Source organism: Mytilus californianus, unplaced genomic scaffold (genome assembly GCF_021869535.1).
Source record: "Mytilus californianus isolate M0D057914Y unplaced genomic scaffold, xbMytCali1.0.p SCAF_7, whole genome shotgun sequence".
NCBI classification, from domain to species: Eukaryota; Metazoa; Mollusca; class Bivalvia; order Mytilida; family Mytilidae; genus Mytilus; species Mytilus californianus.
The window spans coordinates 94,311,687-94,332,948 of record NW_026262723.1 but is presented as its reverse complement, the minus strand read 5'-3'; the positions used below and the strand labels follow the sequence as shown (position 1 = coordinate 94,332,948).

General features: G+C 31.7%; 1 protein-coding gene across 2 annotated transcripts in view; it reads right to left on the bottom strand.

The window, feature by feature from the left end:
• Positions 1 to 567: 567 nt before the first annotated feature.
• The window catches only part of LOC127708671 (poly(A)-specific ribonuclease PARN-like), a 52,116-nt gene continuing 31,421 nt past the window's right edge, over positions 568 to 21,262 (bottom strand). Inside the window, exons 18-23 of one of the 2 annotated variants that reach the window (XM_052213772.1) lie at positions 19,331 to 19,417; positions 18,078 to 18,152; positions 17,177 to 17,327; positions 15,708 to 15,725; positions 1,310 to 1,440; positions 568 to 765 (exon numbers count right to left, since the gene is read on the bottom strand). In XM_052213772.1, the coding sequence (XP_052069732.1) occupies positions 710 to 765; positions 1,310 to 1,440; positions 15,708 to 15,725; positions 17,177 to 17,327; positions 18,078 to 18,152; positions 19,331 to 19,417 (518 nt within the window). In that variant the 3' untranslated portion in view covers positions 568 to 709. The remainder of the gene's footprint in view (positions 766 to 1,309; positions 1,441 to 15,707; positions 15,726 to 17,176; positions 17,328 to 18,077; positions 18,153 to 19,330; positions 19,418 to 21,262) is intronic. The other variant, XM_052213773.1, reaches the window with a different exon arrangement.

The window sequence follows — 21,262 nt, the reverse complement described above, 5'->3', positions numbered from 1 at the left end:
GTGGAGAGTTGTCTCATTGGCAACCATACAACATCTTCTTATTTTTATATATTGACAAATGACCATGAAAACGAGATCAAGGTCACATGAACCCTGTGTCAGAAGGACAAGGACATCTTTCAATCATTCTAAACACCATATATAAAAATAAGAAGATATAGCTTACCTTTTACTTCTCATAGCTTAATGTTGAAAAATTAACTATGACAATGATTTCAAGTACATCTTGAAAAATGCTTTTATCCCATTGGTACTGTGAAAATGAGGTCAAGATGAGTTAATAATTACTGTCTGACAGAGTCTCAAAATACACAGACTCCAAATTCTGATTTACAGTGAAAGTCTGAACTCTGACGAGATATAAATGTAATTCTACACAAGCAGAAAAAATTATTTGCCTTCAGCGATTTTTGATACAGGTAAAACAAACAGGATATCACTGATGCTCCAACCATTGTGTCAATGTTACATTTCTACCTTCAATCATACATGGTTGATTTTTATTTCAATCCTGATCTCAGACAATTAAATAATAAACTTGATTCAAATATAGGTAAACACAATGACTTAAAACAACTCAACATTTTTTTTTAATTTCATTTGCATTTTTTATTATGGTCAACACAATAACTTGAATTATCTGTAGCACTTTTCAACCTCTCAATGTTTACTATAAATCATTAGTTTAATGGTGCAGTTATCATAAAGATCATCCCCAATTTTCTGGTTCTTCGAACATCTTCACATCACCATCATCTCCAACTTCTGTAAAATTTTATAATAGGCAATAAATACCAGAAAAATGAAACTAAATTAAATAAATATTACTAGCTAAAAATATTAATTTTCCTTCTGTAAGATTAATGGAATCATTTCGAGCTAAATGTAAGTTTGTCTTGTTTGGTGATACTTTACACAACTTTTAAATACTTCTTCAGTGGTGAAAGAAACTAGAATGACTATTGTTAACTGGTAGTTTCACCTAGAAAACTCTATAAAATACCAAAAGATTAAGTTCAACTTTCCCAATGACAGCAAGGCTAGAACATCTATCTTAAAAGTAAGCTGTAAAAGTATGCAAGAACTACCTAAATACACCATTCCAAAACTAAGTTCCACTACAAAGTATACACATGAGTGTATATGGATGGGGTGTTATATATTTTTGTGCACAACACAGAGCTTACAGCATGAGAAAGATGTGTCTTCTTAGCTATTATCATGTTAACTTGTATACTATAAAGAAGCATGTCTGGGTTTGTTAACTATTAATCATAAAATATCTTAGCCATTGCTATATGCTATATACCTTTATTCTTAGATTTGTTGGATTGTCCATTTTTGACAGATTTTTTCAAAGCATCTGCATAAGAAGGTACTTCAGGACCTATGATCTCTGATAAAGGAGGAGTGATAGATCTGGACACAAATGGTGCAGCACTGAAAAAATAAAAAAAAAAAATTTAATGTTTTCTACGAAATATGTGTTTTGTACTTGAAACTTAAAACAAGCTTTCATAACATGTGGCTCCTGCATGGTGACACTTGACTATTTTTGAGGTAAGACATTTCTAAAAAAAAAAGAAATAGATGAAATAGATACAAAGTAATGAGATGAGGTTAAGTGTATTAGTCATTTACTCTCACTCCTGAAAAGTAATAAGATACCTCTCCTGGTGTAAACATATTATTTTTTAGAATGAAGTGTTTCATAGAATTAACTTCTTCATAAAAGACATAATCTTTAAACCAAGGTTGACAACAACATTAGTTTGTCTTGTCCCATCACATTGATGAATATGTCTGAATGTTATTATATAATACACATATGATATACAGGTAGCGTTTTTCTTCACTTCAATACTCTCCCTATTCAAATATTCGCTACTGGTTATTAAGAAAAATGTTGCCACTGTATCAATGGTCAGCAGCGCTCCTGAAAGTCATTATTTCTATTATTACTGATTTAAAGTTATATTTAGAAAGACATATGTTTCTATACCTTATTATTACTATTCAATATATTAACATGTCTTTATACTACTAAGAATTATTGTCTCAACAGTTATTAAGGGAATTTATCAAAAGTTTAATAAAACAGTAAAAAGGTACTTACTCCTTCCTAATTAGATCTATTTTAGGGATTTTTTTCCAAAATAATACTGCTGGGGGGCAATTATATAAATGAATGCTTTTAAAGAGATCAATAGAGAAGGAGGGTGTCAAAATACCAATGCTGTTGATCTGTCATGATTTAAGCATTAGTTATTAAGCAGAACACCTGAGTAATAAAACTTAACCAGATGATTACAGCATAAGAATAGGGTTATGACATGACAATAACTGGCTAACAAAGTCACATCTTACGCAACCTGCATCCAAATGCTGGAAACCTAGGTGACAATTCAGATAAGATATCTGCAATAGTTGATGTGGCTTTCCCTGTTGAAAAAGTAATTCTCTTACATTCTTGGCCAGTAAGACCAGTTACTGTACATTATTGGCTGGTTAAAGACAAAGATCAGATAATTTTACTGTTAAAAAGATTTAGTTATCTCTTCTATATATATCAGTTTTCCCAAAAGTGCATACAGGTCAAAGAATTATATAGGCATGATACACATATGTCACTTAAAATGTACTATTAAATAACACCATTACAAACAAATTAACATATAGAGTATAAAAGTGCAGATAATTTGCAAAAATAAGTCAAAAATATATAAATAAATACTTGTACTGAAAAGACCGACAACAGGAAAAGTATAATTACTTCTTGTATATTTATAGTACAACTGACGTAATTTTAACAAATAAGCTGCAGGAAATATGGCAACATATTAACAGTAGGATTTATCTTTATCACTGCCCAGAGATTTTTATTTGTAAATTAAAAATAAAACAAGAGTGCACATGCTGAAATGTCTCGCCTGTTTTACTTATCATTGAATTTATGTTGAAAGTCTGCAATATGAAGGTTTTACTACAAGTATCACATAAACTTAACATTGACCATGAACCATGAAATTGATGTCAAGGTAAGATGAAATCTGTCAGTCGGACATGTACTCCTTACAATCATTCCATACACCAAATACAGTTGACCTATTGCTTATAGTATCTGAGAAATAGACCAAACCATTAAAACTAAACATTGTTCAATGAACCATGAAACTGAGGTCAACGTCAGATGAAACCGGTCAGTCGTATATGTACCCTTTACAATCATTCCATACACCAAATATAGTTGACATATTGCTTACAGTATCTGAGATATGGACTTGACCACATATCTTTAACCTTGGTCACTAATCCATGGAATAAGGTCAAGGTCAGGTGAATCCTACCTGATGGACATGTAGACATTGCAAGGAACCCATATACCAAATATAGTTATCCTATTACTCAATTTGTTTTCAGGCAGTCACTGAAAGATGGAAATGAGATCAAGGACAATGGACATATGACATACGGAAACTTCGTAACATAAGGTATCTGCATACAAGGTATGAAGCATCCCAGTCTTCTACCTTCTGAAATATAAAGATTTAAACAAATAGTTTACGCCGCCGCTGCTGGACTGTATGTCTCGCATACTTTGACTTTCATCATGACTGTTTCATAACATTTGGTTGAGGCAAACTAAAATTAGAGATCAGAAACTAATTTTGGGACATACATACGGACAGACGTAGACGAACAAGGGTAACACTTATTGCCGCCTCCGCCGCAGCGGGGGCATAATAATTTTGCGTTTTTTTCTGTTTACAAAATTAATATTTTAGATTACTTATTTTGAACATGAATAGATCCTATCCTATACTACAATTGGGAATATTATTCAAAGACATAGCTTTTTTTCAATATAACTGAGAACCTCTGTTTTGTGCTCATAAAATAAATGTTGTGGAAACCATTTCCCTACAATTTTGGGAATCAATCCAATTTTTAATACCATTGCAAAATATACAATAGTTTGAAGAACAATCATCTTTTTTTATGCATCCTACTTATTGAAGCTCTGAAATGTAAAATTCTTTACATCGATCGTTGTGCAGAAAGATGCATCCGTGCAGATGCATGTGCAAATTGTTGTAAGAATCCTTGAAAAAAACACATTATCTCTGTGCAGTTGAAGCCTGCTTAGAAATTTCAGGGATGTTTTGTGTACTATAATTTGTCTTTTCATCCTATTCCTTTAAGACATGACTATCCTTTAACTTATAATTTTGATTGTCTTCTTGGCATCTCCTTGTTTGTTTACCCTTCGTAATCATAAAAGAAAACCATCCTTAAGTATAATGCCTTCAGTAATATGATATTTCTGATTAGACTGTTAGTTTACTCGAAAATGAATATACAATCACACTGTTCCTGAAAGACACGATAAATATCTGAATGGTGTAAAAAAAAAAATTTCAGTAAAAATATTTTTGCCAAGTTTATCATTTATTTTTTTTGAGAAGATTGCATTGTGAAACATGAATACATGATTTTACAAATTCATAGATATAAGGTGATAATAAAGCAAATGTGTACATCTGCTCTAGGTGATTGTGAAATAATATATCAGTTTAATTGCATTTACTAGAATTACTTTTCAGTTTATTAGACATCTAAACAGTGACGTATTGATTTTGCATACAGATTTGTTCATTAAATGGATGTACTTTAAAACTATCATATGACATGGACTATGGTTTAAACCCGTTTAAATGCAACATTGTATGAAACTATCTAAAGTCGATTTTTCAGCAATGATAAAAATATTTTTTTAGATGGGCAGTGCAAGATATCATTTTTCTTTTTTGTTTCGCATAAGATAATATCTCAGGTGCACCTGTACCTGATGTCTGGAAGTGTAAATTTTAAAGTAAATGTGAATAACAAAAATTTCAGAGCACATTGCACTACAAGTGAGTTTTCAATAACTTAGATTTTAAAACATTTGAACTGCATTTTCAGAGACAATATTTCAACAAGAGTGCACAGGTTGAAATGTCTCACCTGCTTTACTTCTGATTGAATTTATGCTGAAAGTCTGTAATATGAAAGTTTTACTACAAGTATCACATAAATCTAACATTATTAATGATCCATGAAAATGAAGTAATGGTCAGATGAACCATGCCAGACAGAAATGTACTCCTATCAATCAGTCCATACACCAAATAAAGTGGTCCTATTGCTTATAGAACATGAGAAACAGTTCACACCACAAAATTTCATCATTGACCAATAAAACATGAAAATGAAGTTCCTGCCAGACAACCATGTACACCTTACAATCATTCCATACACCAAAAATAATAAACCTATTGCTTATACTATATAATAAACTGTCATAACCACAAAACCTATCATTGACCAATGAACCATGAAAATGAGGTCAAGGTCATATGAAACCTGCCAGACAGACATGTACAACTTACAATTATTCCATACACCAAATCAACTGACCTATTACTAATAGTATCTGATAAATAGACCAAACCATCAAAACTAAACATTGTTCAAAGAACCATGAAATTGAGGTCAAGGTCAAATGAAACCTGCCAGACAGACATGTACAACTTACAATCATTCCATACACCAAATTTAATTGACCTATTACTTTTAGCCACTAATAAACTTTCACACAAAACCCATCATTGACCATTGAACCATGAAAATGAGGTCATGGTCAGATAAAACCTGCCAGTCGGAAATGTACACCTTACAGTCATTCCATACACCAAATATAGTGGCCTTATTGCTTTTAGTATCTGAGAAATAGACCAAACCACAAAAACTAAACATTGTCCAATGAGCCATGAAATTGAGGTCAAGGTCAGATGAAACCTTCCAGTCCGACATGTATACCTTACAACTATTCCATACACAAAATATAGTTGACCTACTGCTTATAGTATCTGAGATAAGGACTTGACTACGTAACTTAAACCTTGATCACTGATCCATGAAATGAGGTCGAGGTCAGGTGAACTCTACCTGATGGACAATAAGACCTTGCAAGGAACCCATATACCAAAAATATGGTTGTCTTATTACCCATAATAATAGAGTATTTCACTTTTCACACAAAAAATTTGTTTTCAAGCAGCCACTGAACCATGAAATTGAGGTAATGGACAATGGACATATGACAGGCAGAACTTCATTACATAAGGTATCTGAAGCATCCGGGTCTTCATGCCATGATTTCCACCCCCACTGCTGCTGGACTGTAATCCCTATATCTCACATTCTGTGACTTTAGCCACAGGCAGGACAAAAATGACACATAAACTTCATGAATTATCTTTGATTGAAATGTTTTTCATACTTTCAAACAAATGTTGGATAGGTTATCCATATTCAAAGTTTTCCCAATTCTTGATAAGCTCTATCAACTTAATATGGCCATTAAAACTATTTCAACTTCAGAGTGAAAAGGAGTGGAAGGTTTAAAACAAGTACATTTTTGAAGTTTAAGGCTGACATTAATCCCTATTAGCATTCAACTATTTACCTGTTTGACTGTAGGGGGAAAAATTAGGTCACAGTATCTCAAAATGCAAAATTTACCACATTCTTTGAATTAAAAAAAAAAAGGTCACAGTGACCTATTTTTGTTAAGAGGTAAAAACTTTACATAAATTAATACGCATGAAATGTACGTCAGACAATTGGGAATCTGATATACTCCCTTAGATGCATCCTATAACCAACGTATGATTGCAAGTCACTTAGTTTCACAAACTGATAATGAACAAAGCAGAAACTTTGTTAAGGCAAAGTAAAGACTAGAATGCACATATCATTGCAATAGAACACAAAATGATGTCACTCCTGATGTCACACTGAACTTTACTCTTTTTACTAGGTAAGCTGGAAATATACTTCTTTGATCTTATTCAAAAGAGTTTTTTCATACCATTAATTTCTTTTTAAGTCTTGAAGTTATTCAACTTAACATTAACATTAACATATTTCTATTAAAGAAAACCATAAGATGTATTTTAATTAAACAATTTTTTTCTGAATGATGCAAATAATAGTAAAATTTGATTGCTTTTTCAAAAAGTAATCTTTTGATTGTTACATAATTTTCTCATAGCATACAGTTAAAAACTCCAGTCATCATAAGGAAGAAAATCTATGTATTGGCTCCTTATTCTATCTAAGGACTGGGTGTGTATGTACAGTCATGTTTACAGATACATTGAACACTTAGCTTAAGCAAAATATAATTAATTTTATCACAAAGTCACAAATAATAGCTTGATACCCATAAAAAAACTCTGGAATATTTGAGGAAGGAAATATATGTAATAGAATTTCACCACAAATTTCCATTTTATAAACTGTGAGAAACTTGTATGTAACCTTTGAAAAGTCCTATCTACATCAAGCTTCCTTAGAACCAGGAAAAGTTGAAAAAAATAATCACCTTTTTCTATCCTGTACTTAATCAGAAAATTTAACAGTTACGAAATTTAAGACCTCCTATCATGTAAACAACATTTAAAAACATTTCTAATGACTTTTTAAAGCTCATTAACCATGTAGCTTTAAGATTTGATCTTAATATTGCATGTTTAAAATGATATCAAATAGTTACTTTTAAAATAGTTTACCAACTTGAAGACATGCTTCAAAAGACGGTGAAACCTCTTATTACAAAACGTCTTTGAAATAGTATAAGTAAAGCTAGTTACACACATGTTACTACATCAAATTTTAATAAATAAAATATTTATGACAAGAGAACTATAAAAATAACTGCTTGTTACGGAAACAGATATCTGATGTATTATCAAGGGTATTTGTTCTAATTAAGTCCCTTAATGGTAGAACATCAAACTATTTATAATTACTGAGACCTTGTAGAACATAAAACTATTTACTGAGACCTTGTAGAACATCAAACTATTTATAATTACTGAGACCTTGTAGAACATCAAACTATCTATAATTACTGAGACCTTGTAGAACATCAAACTATTTACTGAGACCTTGTAGAACATCAAACTATTTACTGAGACCTTGTAGAACATCAAACTATTTATAATTACTGAGACCTTGTAGAACATCAAACTATTTACTGAGACCTTGTAGAACATCAAACTATCTATAATTACTGAGACCTTGTAGAACATCAAACTATTTATAATTACTGAGACCTTGTAGAACATCAAACTATTTATAATTACTGAGACCTTGTAGAACATCAAACTATTTACTGAGACCTTGTAGAACATCAAACTATTTATAATTACTGAGACCTTGTAGAACATCAAACTATTTATAACTACTGAGACCTTGTAGAACATCAAACTATTTACTGAGACCTTGTAGAACATCAAACTATTTACTGAGACCTTGTAGAACATCAAACTATTTACTGAGACCTTGTAGAACATCTAACTATTTATAATTACTGAGACCTTGTAGAACATCAAACTATTTACTGAGACCTTGTAGAACATCTAACTATTTACTGAGACCTTGTAGAACATCTAACTATTTATAATTACTGAGACCTTGTAGAACATCAAACTATCTATAATTACTGAGACCTTGTAGAACATCAAACTATTTACTGAGACCTTGTAGAACATCAAACTATTTACTGAGACCTTGTAGAACATCAAACTATTTATAATTACTGAGACCTTGTAGAACATCAAACTATTTACTGAGACCTTGTAGAACATCAAACTATCTATAATTACTGAGACCTTGTAGAACATCAAACTATTTATAATTACTGAGACCTTGTAGAACATCAAACTATTTATAATTACTGAGACCTTGTAGAACATCAAACTATTTACTGAGACCTTGTAGAACATCAAACTATTTATAATTACTGAGACCTTGTAGAACATCAAACTATTTATAACTACTGAGACCTTGTAGAACATCAAACTATTTACTGAGACCTTGTAGAACATCAAACTATTTACTGAGACCTTGTAGAACATCTAACTATTTATAATTACTGAGACCTTGTAGAACATCAAACTATTTATAATTACTGAGACCTTGTAGAACATCAAACTATTTACTGAGACCTTGTAGAACATCTAACTATTTATAATTACTGAGACCTTGTAGAACATCAAACTATTTACTGAGACCTTGTAGAACATCAAACTATTTACTGAGACCTTGTAGAACATCTAACTATTTATAATTACTGAGACCTTGTAGAACATCAAACTATTTACTGAGACCTTGTAGAACATCAAACTATTTACTGAGACCTTGTAGAACATCTAACTATTTACTGAGACCTTGTAGAACATCAAACTATTTATAATTACTGAGACCTTGTAGAACATCAAACTATTTACTGAGACCCTGTAGAACATCAAACTATTTATAATTACTGAGACCTTGTAGAACATCAAACTATTTACTGAGACCCTGTAGAACATCAAACTATTTATAATTACTGAGACCTTGTAGAACATCAAACTATTTATAATTACTGAGACCTTGAATCAACAATGAGGATCTTCCTCTATACAAGAGGAATAATCATCCTAAGTGTGATAAAAAATTTAAAATAAAATGCTCCGCTGGGGCGCAGCTTGATAGGACCGCAGAGGTCGAACCCTGAACAGTTGGGGCAAGTATGGACACAACATTCAAGCTTGATACAGCACTGAATTTGGATTGTAATTAAATATTTGACACAGCATAGGTTTCTGACACAGAATAAATGTGGTCTAAGAACTTCAAAATTTTCATTTATCTATTCAAACCATATCATTATTATTTGCTTTTATATATAAATCAGATATAACCAATTTAAAATGGAAAATTTTAAAGAAAAAAAGGAAAAAAAAATCCCCCCCCCCCAAAATTTTTTGAACCCCCTTATGATTCATCACCCCCAAACTCAATCCCAGCCTTCCCTTTGTGGTATGGTACCTTGCAGTAGCAGCAGTACACATACATGTGATGGACTGTGAAACTAAGATCAGGAGTTTTGGAGATTAGGACTCAGATCAGGATGTTTTTAATCGACATAAATTCTGTCGTAAATGTAACCGTGTGCTGTAGAAATTGTCTGTTAAAGTGTGTTTTCTTCAACTTTCCATCCGAATGTATTATGTTTATAGTACCTTTGTACTTATAAATTTTCTATATCTTTTTAAACTTTCAACTTGTTCAAACTAACATTCTTCTTTTTCAGTATGTTCTTTAAATTTTTTAGGTCATATTTTTTTTACCATTATTCATTGCAATCAGAACATTTGCTTATCTATTTGCAAGTAGATCTTTTATTTTTATCTTTATGCAAGTAGATTTTTAATGCATGATAAGTAACTCATTCAAATTCATGGGTCATAGTTATTATATAAATTTCAATTTAAGCCTTAAAAGGAAGTATAGAACCCTCAAATAATTTTCAAATTATTATTTTTTTTATTTGTCCTAAAACATTTAAAATCATTTAATTACCATCCTTTTATGATTATTTGTTCAATTTATATTTTATTTATATTCTTTTAAAAATTTACATTATTTAAAGGAAAGTAACTTAAAACAGGATAAATCAAGGGAAGTAACCCAACATTCATTTTAAATAAACAAAGTTTTATTACACAACGGCAGTTAGCCTAGGTAAAAATCGTTTATTACCAGTATGTTTGACACCCAAGGTGACAAGTGAGGCCATATAATTATGCATGTTAATTGATTTACAGGTAAAATATAACTTCAGGTAATGTCAGTTACACCAGATATGTTGGGCTGAAATTTTTGATTCATGAAATATTTCATACACAGGATTTTTTTGTCTTCAACGGGAGGTCGGGAGGAGACCCCTGGAAACGGGATTATTGTACTCCCGTCGGGAGGTTCACATGTATGAACTGTACAATTTCAGAGAGATCCATACACTTGAACACAATTTATTGTCTGGAAACAAGAAAAATGCTTGTTTTTTGGCCCCAAATTCCTAAACATTTAGGGCAATTACCCCCAAACTCAAACCCAGCTTTCCCTTTGTGATATGGAACCTTGCAGTACAATTTCATAAAGATCATTACACTTACACACAAGTTATTGTCCTGAAACTAGAAAAATGCTTGTTTTTTTTGCCCCTTTATGGCCCCTAATTCCTCAAATTTCTAGGGAATTACCCCCAAAATCAATCCCAGCCTTCCCTTTGTGGTTTGGTACCTTGCAGTACAATTTCAGAGAGATCCATACACTTGAACACAAGTTATTGTCTGGAAACTAGAAAAATGCTTATTTTTGGCCCCTTTTTGGCCCCTTATTCCTAAACGTTGTGGGCAATTACCCCCAAAATCAATTCCAGCTTTCCCTTTGTGATATGGAACCTTGTAGTACAATTTCATAAAGATCCATACACTTACACACAAGTTATTGTCATGAAACTAGAAAAATGCTTGTTTTTTGCCCCTTTTTGGCCCCTAATTCCTAAAATTTGGAGGCAATTACCCCCAAAATCAATCCCAGCATTCCCTTTGTGATATGGAACCTTATGGTACAATGTCAGAGAGATCCATACACTTACACACAAGTTATTGTCATGAAACTACAAAAATGCTTGTTTTTTTTCCCCTTTTTGGCCCCTAATTCCTAAAATTTGGAGGCAATTACCCCCAAAATCAATCCCAGCATTCCCTTTGTGATATGGAACCTTGTGGTACAATGTCAGAGAGATCCATACACTAACACACAAGTTATGTCTGGAAGTTACAAAAATGCTTATTTTTGGCCCCTTTTTGGCCCCTTATTCCTTAACTGTTGGTACCATAACCCCCAAAATCAATCCCCACCTTCCTTTTGTGGTATTGAACCTTATGGTGAAATTTCATAGAGATCCATTCACTTAAACTAAAGTTAGAGTGCGAAAACCAATGTGTCTTCGGACGACGACGCCGGACGACGACGACGCCAACGTCATACCAATATACGACCACAAAATTTTTTTGCGGTCGTATAAAAATTGATTCAAGATTTATCCAGAAATCCCAATTTCCTACATATTGTGAGTCAATTTATGGCTACCATGACCTTGACCTTTGACCAAGTGACCTTAAATCAAAAAATAAAAACAACAAATGAAAATGACTAAGAGACAAGAGGACAGACAGATTGACTGACCGATGGATGGATGAATCAAAAACTGTTCACCCTCTGCTAATTTATAGTAAGGTTTCTCTAATCTGCAGGGATCTTGATTTTTAACTTAGTGACAACAAAATCAAAAGTGGTTTCATTTTCTCCACAGGAAAGGTTTCTTTTAATTATTCATTCTTCTAAAAGAATAACAAGAGTGCACACGCTGAAATGTCTCACCTGCTTTACTGACCACTGATTTTATGTTGAAAGTCTTAACCATAAAGGTTTTACTACAAGTATCACATAAACTTAACATTTTTGAAAGATCCCTGACAATGAGGTCAAGGTTAGATCAATGCTGTCAGACAGACATGTATACTTTACAATTATTCCATTCACTAAATATAGATGACCTATTGCTTATGGTAATTGGAAAACAGACCAAAACACAAATCTAAACATTGACCAATGAACCATGAAAATGAGGTCAAGGTCAGATGATACCTGCCAGACAGATATGTACACCTGAAAATTATTCCATTGACCTATTGCTGTTAGTATTTGTAAAACTGACCAAAACATAAAATTTTAACATTAACCAATGAACCATGAAAATTAAGTCAAGGTCAGATTATACCGGCTAGACCAACATACACACCTTACAATCATTCCATACACCAAATATAGCTGACCTATTGCTTATAGTACTTGAAAAAAAGACCAAATCACAAAAAACTTAATATTGACCAATGAACCATGAAAATAAATTCAAGGTCAGATGATACCGGCTAGACTGGCATGTACCCCTTTAAATCATTCCATACACCAAATATAGTTGACCTATTGCTTACAGTATCTGAGATACGGATCTTGACCACATAACTTTAACCTGGGTCACTGATCCGTGAAATGAAGTCGAGGTCAGGTGAACCCTGTCTGACAGACATGTAGACATTGCAAGGAACCCATTTACCAAATATAGTTATCCTATTACTTATAATGAGTGAGAAATTCACATGACAAAAAAACAAAAAAAAATTTTTCTAGCAGTCACTGAACCATGAAAATAGGTCAAGGACAATGGATATATGAGGAATCTGCTTACAAGCAGTCGCTGGCCAGACAAAGCTTGGGATAATATAAACCTTGTCTCTCAAAATACAAGATCTGCCTGAAAAATAAAGGATTGAACTAGTCTTTAAGAAAATTTGACCTAAAATTCTTAACTATGGGAAAACAGAAAATTTTCATAAACTGAAATATTTTACAAGTTGGTCACACTTCTTAGCTGTAAATTTCAGACATCCACAATCAATTTCACTAGTCATTGGCATCATTTTTATGGCTTAATTCAAAGAAAATGTATTGATGATTATACAAATTCATACTCTATAAAATTGTCTTATAATATACTTAACAGCATTCCTTTTAAACTGACCTCATTACAGACTTGAATAATTGTAGATGATGCTGATAATGCTGACAAAAGAAATGTAAGCATGTCTTCTCTTTGTTTTATGACAAGACACCCCTCCCCCCAAAAAAAAACAAACAAAAAAAACAAACAAAAAAAAAAACAAAAACAAAACATGAAATTAAACACCAAAAAAAGACATTTTTCTATATTTGTATTGCAAAATAAGAGGAAAAATAACTGTTGAAAAAAAAAATAAGCACAATATCTTCTCATCAATATTTAGATTTATGTAATGATATAAAGAACAATATAACAAAATAAAGATGTATCAGCATTTCTATAACTATTACTAATTACTTCAACACTCTCTGCTGTCAGTAAATTGTATGAAATTGTCTTGCAGTGAAAAGGGGGAGAACTCTGACAAACTTGAGTTCTGAAAAATTATAAAATATCATATGCATGTTTTTGGCAAATTTTAAACAATTTTAGCAAAAAAAAAACACTTTTAAAGAAAAAATATGATAAGGCTATTGAGATCTGATCCTTAATATTTCGATATAAGCTACTGATGTTGATGTGTTAAAAATTTATTTAAGACAAGGCTGTGACTTATGTTTTGAATTTTCTCCGAAACTATGAGTATAAAAGAACAGAGTTCCAATGTCCCCCTGCATTGCACATATCTTATCTATCCAAGGTACAAGGGCAATAACTAAAAAAGCATTTTTTTTTGTTCTTTAAAACTTTTTATTAATATCTTATAGATATGAAGGCTTCAGAGCAAATGCAATGTGATTTCCATTATAATTTATATTTCCAAGGGGCATAACTCGTTAAAAATGTTTGACTTATTTTTGAAAGTGTAAAAGACATTGCTGATATAAACCTATAATATAAGTTTCATAAAATTCTGGCAAGAATTAAACACGAGAGCCCTACCTATGCAATTTTCCATGTAATCAATAATTCCAAGGGGCATAACTCTTTCAAAAAATATTTGATCAGCACTGATTTTTAAACTCGTCAAAGACATTGCTGATATAAACCTATGATATAAGTTCCATAAAAATCTGACAAGAATTGTATACGTGAGAGCACTAACAAGACCTGACAGACAGACATACAGACCGATACCCTGTATTTCTATGTCCCCTGCAACGCATTGCGCGGGGGACAAAAATGGATATATTAAGTCATATAAATCAATTTTGTTGACATCATAGGGACAGCAGGACTGATATTTCTGCTTGAAAGTGTTCAGATTTTTTTCTGCACTAAAGTGATCAGTTTATTTTCTGCACTTAAAGGGGGAAAAATACCTAAGGGAGTTAACTCTTTAAAATTCAGTTGAACATTTTAATCACATACTCTTAGTGAAAAGAAATCAAACTTCTCAATGATCAAAATTAGTGTTTATCAAACTGCTATATAACCAATGAAATTATTCCTGTAATTTGTGTGGTTCAAATGTCTTAAAATTTTTATATATTTGTCAACAGGTCAAAGTCAATATTTTATCAAAATTTTATGAAAATTAAATGAGCCAAATCTTTTTTAGTCAAAGTGTTGGGTACCCTCTTAAGTGCTCACTCAAATTCTATCATTATATTCAAATAGAAAAAAAAATTAACATACTTTTAAAAGAGGAAGTTGTATTAAAATCACAGAAACAAACAAAATTTCCTCATATTTTCACATCGTTTATTTATTTATACATTCAACAAAATTGTATTTCTGGTTGATTATTTTGTCCATTCATATCATTCAGGAAGCACATTTGTTTGTTCTTTGGAATTCATTATTCATTTATTTTACAATAAGATTTCTGAAACTGCAACTTTTAAATACTATATATGCATATTGTATGACACAGGAAAAGTTTGTAAAAAAAATCCTTTTTTTCTCTTTTAAAATTTTTTACTACATTTAAAATAATTTTTCCATCCTCAATTAAATTGTTACCCTACATTGAACTAATTTAACTGGATGGTCTCTACCTAGAACAATTCAAACAATTAGTCTTTCAAATTATGAAAATTGAGATGAAGAATAAAGATAATGTACAATAGCATATTGTAGAATATAAAACACAAAGCTTACATTACAATAGTTATAAGCACACTAAAATCTAAGCAAGGAATTAAGCAAACATAAATACTAAATTGCTATAAAATAATTCTGAAACACTCAAATTTACCTTTCACTAGAACTTTCCCTGAAATTAGATTTATACAATACATGTATCTGTCAAAAGTCATGAACATATCTTATTGACTTATATTTACTTTCACCACTGAGGACGGGTTCCTTTTAACTACTCAAATTTTATTTGATAGTTTTTGTACAAAGTCAAGAATAAGGCATTCTTTTTATCTGGTATATTTTTTTGTAGGACTGTATTTTCAGCTGAAGACATGGATAAATCTTCAGAGATTAAAACATCCAGTTATAAATATACAACTAATTCCCCATTTAAAAGTGATCTGCTGTGAATAAATGAAAAACTGATCAGATAAAAAATACTAGTATGGTATTTATGATAGTGATAGCAACTGTTAATATAATGTGAACATGCAAGCATCTTAGGGCTGTACCAGAAAGTAATCTACAAGGTCTTGAAGGCAGTTTCTTTTTACACCCCACAATTGACTTATTTGTATATCGTTCATTTTATTCAAATCTTTCTGAATTACCCAACTTACCAAAAAACTTGAATATTAATGCCTTTAAAATAAATCACAGAAATTTTTTCAAACAGCCTTTATTTGTTTTTTTGTGTAATTTTTGGGTGAGCAAGAAGTCAGAATGTGCGATTATTTAGGAATCTTTTGACATGCAACCCTAAAGATGTGTCATCTTCATCCTGTTTGAATATAAAACACAAGAATGCACATGCTGAAGTGTTTCACCTACATTACAAATTATTATTGAATTTTATGTTGTAAATACAAATATAACAGAAACTAAACATTCTCAATGATCCATGAAAATAAGGTCAGATAAACCCTGACAGATGGAGATGTACATCTTACTATCATTCAATACGCCTATTACTATTATATCAGAGAAACAGATCTCAAAATCATTGACCAAAGAACCATGAAAATGAGGTCAAGGTAAGAAGAACCCTGTCTATCAGACAAGTTCACTTAACAATCAATCTATACACCAAATATAGTTAAGCTATTACAAATAGTATCTGAGAAAAGTATCTAATGTACATCTTACATTATCATTTTATATACCCAATATAGTTGACATACTACTAAAAAATAACATGATAAAAAACTATACAGTTGCTGAACCATGAAAATGAGGTCAAGGATAACAGACATATGCCAGAGGGAACTTCAGAACATAATGCATCTGTATACAACAAATAACGTATGCAGGTCTTCTTTCTTCTGAAATATAAATCTTTATAAAAAGACGCCACCTCCACCACTGTGGGATTAGTATCCCTTTGTCTCACATTCTGAGTCATACATCACAGACGACAATTATTTTATGCATTCCCTACGATAAATGGATCAATAATTTCAGTACAGTATTCCTACTATATTAAAAGTCAAGAATAATTGATTATAATAAAAAAAAATATTAATTCAGGTATCAGCTGTTCAATTATTTGAAAAAACTGACAGACAATCAGATAAATAAACTTACTCAACATTAAGCGATTTTTGTTTCTTAGATGGAGGTAAACAATCTGGAGCCGACATTGGTCGTTTTCTCACATTGCCACTATTCCCAGATTTGTGATCATTGTAGCCTCTAATTTGGTATACTGTATTGTCTTTACATAGAGTTTTCATCACTGAAACAATATATTGGATAAAAAAAAAAAAAAATCTATTTTTTAAAATAAGTCTACTGGGTATATTTCCTTTTAACATATTCAATACAAAGAGTAAATATTATTTCTAAAGGTTCAACACAAATAAATAAAATTCAATCTTCACTTTTGGACTATGAGAATAAATTTATTTTCATATGTTTAATTCATCTAAACCAATTTCATGTAGATTAGACAATTATTTTACAGAAGATAACTACGGATTAATATTTTTAATGACAGAATGCAGAATGTTCTACTTCCAAAATATATTAAATATAGACAAATAACTACCATCGAAATTCAGATATTGAAAATTGTTCACATTGCAATAATTCCAAAGGAATTTGTTACCAAAATCACATGTACTGTATAACTGAATATGCAAGTTCTAGTATTTGTATCTTTTTTTTTTTTGGACAAAATGATATCTATTTGACTATTCGTTCATAACTTTTAAAACATCAGCAATTAATTCTTGAATCTTCTTTTTAGTCATTAAAGTTTATTTTTTAACCATGATATGCAATATAATTTCAAGTTCTTTTTGAAATATCTAAGAAATTGGATTTTCTTCTCCAACAAATGTTCTTCATATAATAAACTCTCAAATATGGTTCTTAATGCAAAATACAACAAATCTGGTTTCCTCATATCTCATTATTCTTGTAAAAGTAAAGACCCTTTGAAGTTCTCATATTAGATCTGCCAATAATTTGTCTAAAAACTTACCATTTTTAGCTTCTTCTTTTCTGTATAATGATACATATGCTGATGTGTCATTTAACCAAGAGATTTGAATATTACCTGCAAGAGACAATCAAGTATATTTAGACAGGCAACAACTACCTAAATCATATTCAGTGATTATCTATTTCATAAACTGCCTCTGTCTTCGCCTCAAGTGTGGGAGGTCGTGGGTTCGAACCTGGCAGGGTCAAACCAAAGACTTTAAAATTGATATTTGCTGCTTCTCCGCTCAGCACGTGGCATTAAGGAGTAAGAGCAAAGACTGGTCAGTTCAGAGTCAGAACAATGTGTCTGGGTAAGGTGACATGTCTTCCTGCAGACTGTTACCTTGTGAACTAGCATGTTAAAAATCCACCTCAGCGTATTGGTCTAGTACAAAGCAGTGTTAATATTTATATTATATCAACACGTTCTCGTCCTGAATATGCATTTTATTTGCCACTGGACATTAAGCAGCCATCTATCATCATCATCATCTATTTCATAAAGACCCTGAGGATCATATAGCAGATTTTTTTCTACAAAATGTGTTAAAATGATTGAAGCAAACTGAGGACCATTCAGTTTTCTTTAATCAGTCTGAACTGCTCTTTAAATAGTGATCTGACTAGAAGTTGAATAATTTATCTATGGTGTGCCATTTACTGCCAATGAACCATGAATAAAGGTGCAAGGCCAAATACCTACTGCATATCATCGACTTAGTGGTTCATCTTAAACTTAACTCATCACAAACTTTTACATGCAAACTTAGCAAAACTTTCAAAGACAATAGACCATCACTGAAGGGAGCATAGCCAAATTGTCTCCACAGAAATGAGAAATGCCAATGCTAATGCAAATGCATACCAAATATCATTGACCTACCACTAGTGGTTCCCCTTAAACTTAACTTATCACAAACTAATTCATTTTTGTTTGTTGTTGATGCTGCCGCAAGATACAGCATGCATAAGTTTTGTTTTTTCGGCTTCGTCAAGGCAAGACAAAGAATACTGATAATAATTGAATTATTTTTTTTTAAATGTCACTTACAGCACATGGACTTGTGTAGGTAACGGTAGTATCTTTGGTTAGCTTGTTTGCTAGCTGAACCATGAAATCATTATTAGCCAAGGTCCTACCTTCCTTTGGGCAGAGTCCATGTGCAGTATGTCTTTTTTAAAATGAATTCATCATCAAATCATCAACAAACACATGAATAACATTATATAAATAAGATGACAGAAACTTACCAAATGGAGAAAACAGCTGATTAAGATCTTCATTTTTCCATTCCTTAGGAAAATTTATATTAAATACATGCTCTCGTTTAAGCTTTACTGCAAACAAAATAAAATATAGCATTATACTAGAGGTGACCTATGCAAGCATTGGTATGAATGACATTTTATAAATAAAGAGGTGTACTAGAACATCAAAGTTATTGAGATGGGATGGCTGGTTGTTGAAATGACTGAATATATGATTGATATCTGGCTGAATATTTGCAAAAACATTATTCAAACACAACTTTACTTCCTCTAGACATGAAAACTTTGTTAGCCTTTTTAAACAGTAAAGTCAAGGTCACATAACCTTTATATACTACATGTATAACACATATACACATACATTACTATTTCAATTCTACTGGCATTGGAAGGATAAGAAATGACCCAAAAAGATTTTTTTCTTCAATAATTAAATTATAGTTCTCGTTCTCACAATGCAGAACACTAACCTGTCAACTAACCTGTCAAATAAGACTTTTAAATCTATCTTTTAACAAGCCATTTAAAGGTTGCTTTATTTTATCAGGTTTTTATTTCTTATCATGACTGTAATGTTCAGCCAGATATTACTTCTCTTCTATGTTGAATAAATGGGGAATGTGTCCATGGAACACAGATGATGCACCTGCTTGCATATAATGTTATACAGGGATATAACTCGAGAACTGTAAAAGTGACGCTACCCAAATGTGTACTTGATCTGAGTTTTGTGGTAATAAGCATTGTGTATACGTTTCATAACATTTGGTTGAGGCAAACTAAAGTAAGAGAACGGAAACGAAAAATTCAGTAATTTTTCCATTTGTAGAGGGGCATAACTATAGAACAGCAAAAGTGACGCCACCAAATTCAAACTTGATCTGTGTTTTGTGGTAATAAGAATTGTGTATAAGTTTCATAACATTTGGTTGAGGCAAACTAAAGTAAGAGAATGGAAACGAAAAATTCAGCAATTTTTCCATTTGTAGAAGGGCATAACTCTAGAACGGCAAAAGTGACGCCACCAAAATTCAAACTTGATCTGTGTTTTGTGATTATAAGCATTGTGTATAAGTTTCGTAACATTTGGTTGAGGCAAACTAAAGTTAGAGAACGGAAACCAATTTTGGGACGTACGTACGGACGTACAGACGGACAAGGGTAAAACTTAATGCCCCCTCCGCAACGGCGGGGGCATAAAAATGTCATAACTCTCCTCAAGACATACACTAGAGGCTCTCAAGAGCCTGTGTCGCTCACCTGTATTTACTGATGCTTTGGAAATCATGTAAAATAAGGTAAAAATCATAATTAATAGTATTAGATATTAGATATTATAATGATATCTAAGATAATAACAAAAAACTGCAAAATTTTTGTAAAATTACTAACTCAGGGGCACCAACCCAACAACGGGTTGGCGGATTCGTCTGAAAATTTCAGGGCAGATAAATCTAAATCTGATGAACATTTTTGCCACCTGTCAGATTTGCTCTAAATGCTTTAGTTTCAGAGATATAAACCAAAAACTGCATTTTACCCCTATGTTCTATTTTTAACCAAGTCGGCCATGATGGTTGGAAGGCGGGGTCATCGGACAAATTTTTAAACTATATACCCTAATAATGATTATGGCCAAGTATGGTTAAATTTGTCTCAGTAGTTTCAGAGAAGAAGATTTTTGTAAAAGATTACAAAAATTAACAAAAAATTGTAAAAAATTGACTATTAAGGGCAATAACTCCTAATGGGGTCGACTGACAATTTTGGTCATGACAACTTATTTGTAGATCTTACTTTGCTGAACATTATTGCTGTTTACAGTTTATCTCTATCTATAATAATATTCAAGATAATAACCAAAAACTGCAAAATTTCCTTAAAATTACCAATTCAGGGGCAGCAACCCAACAA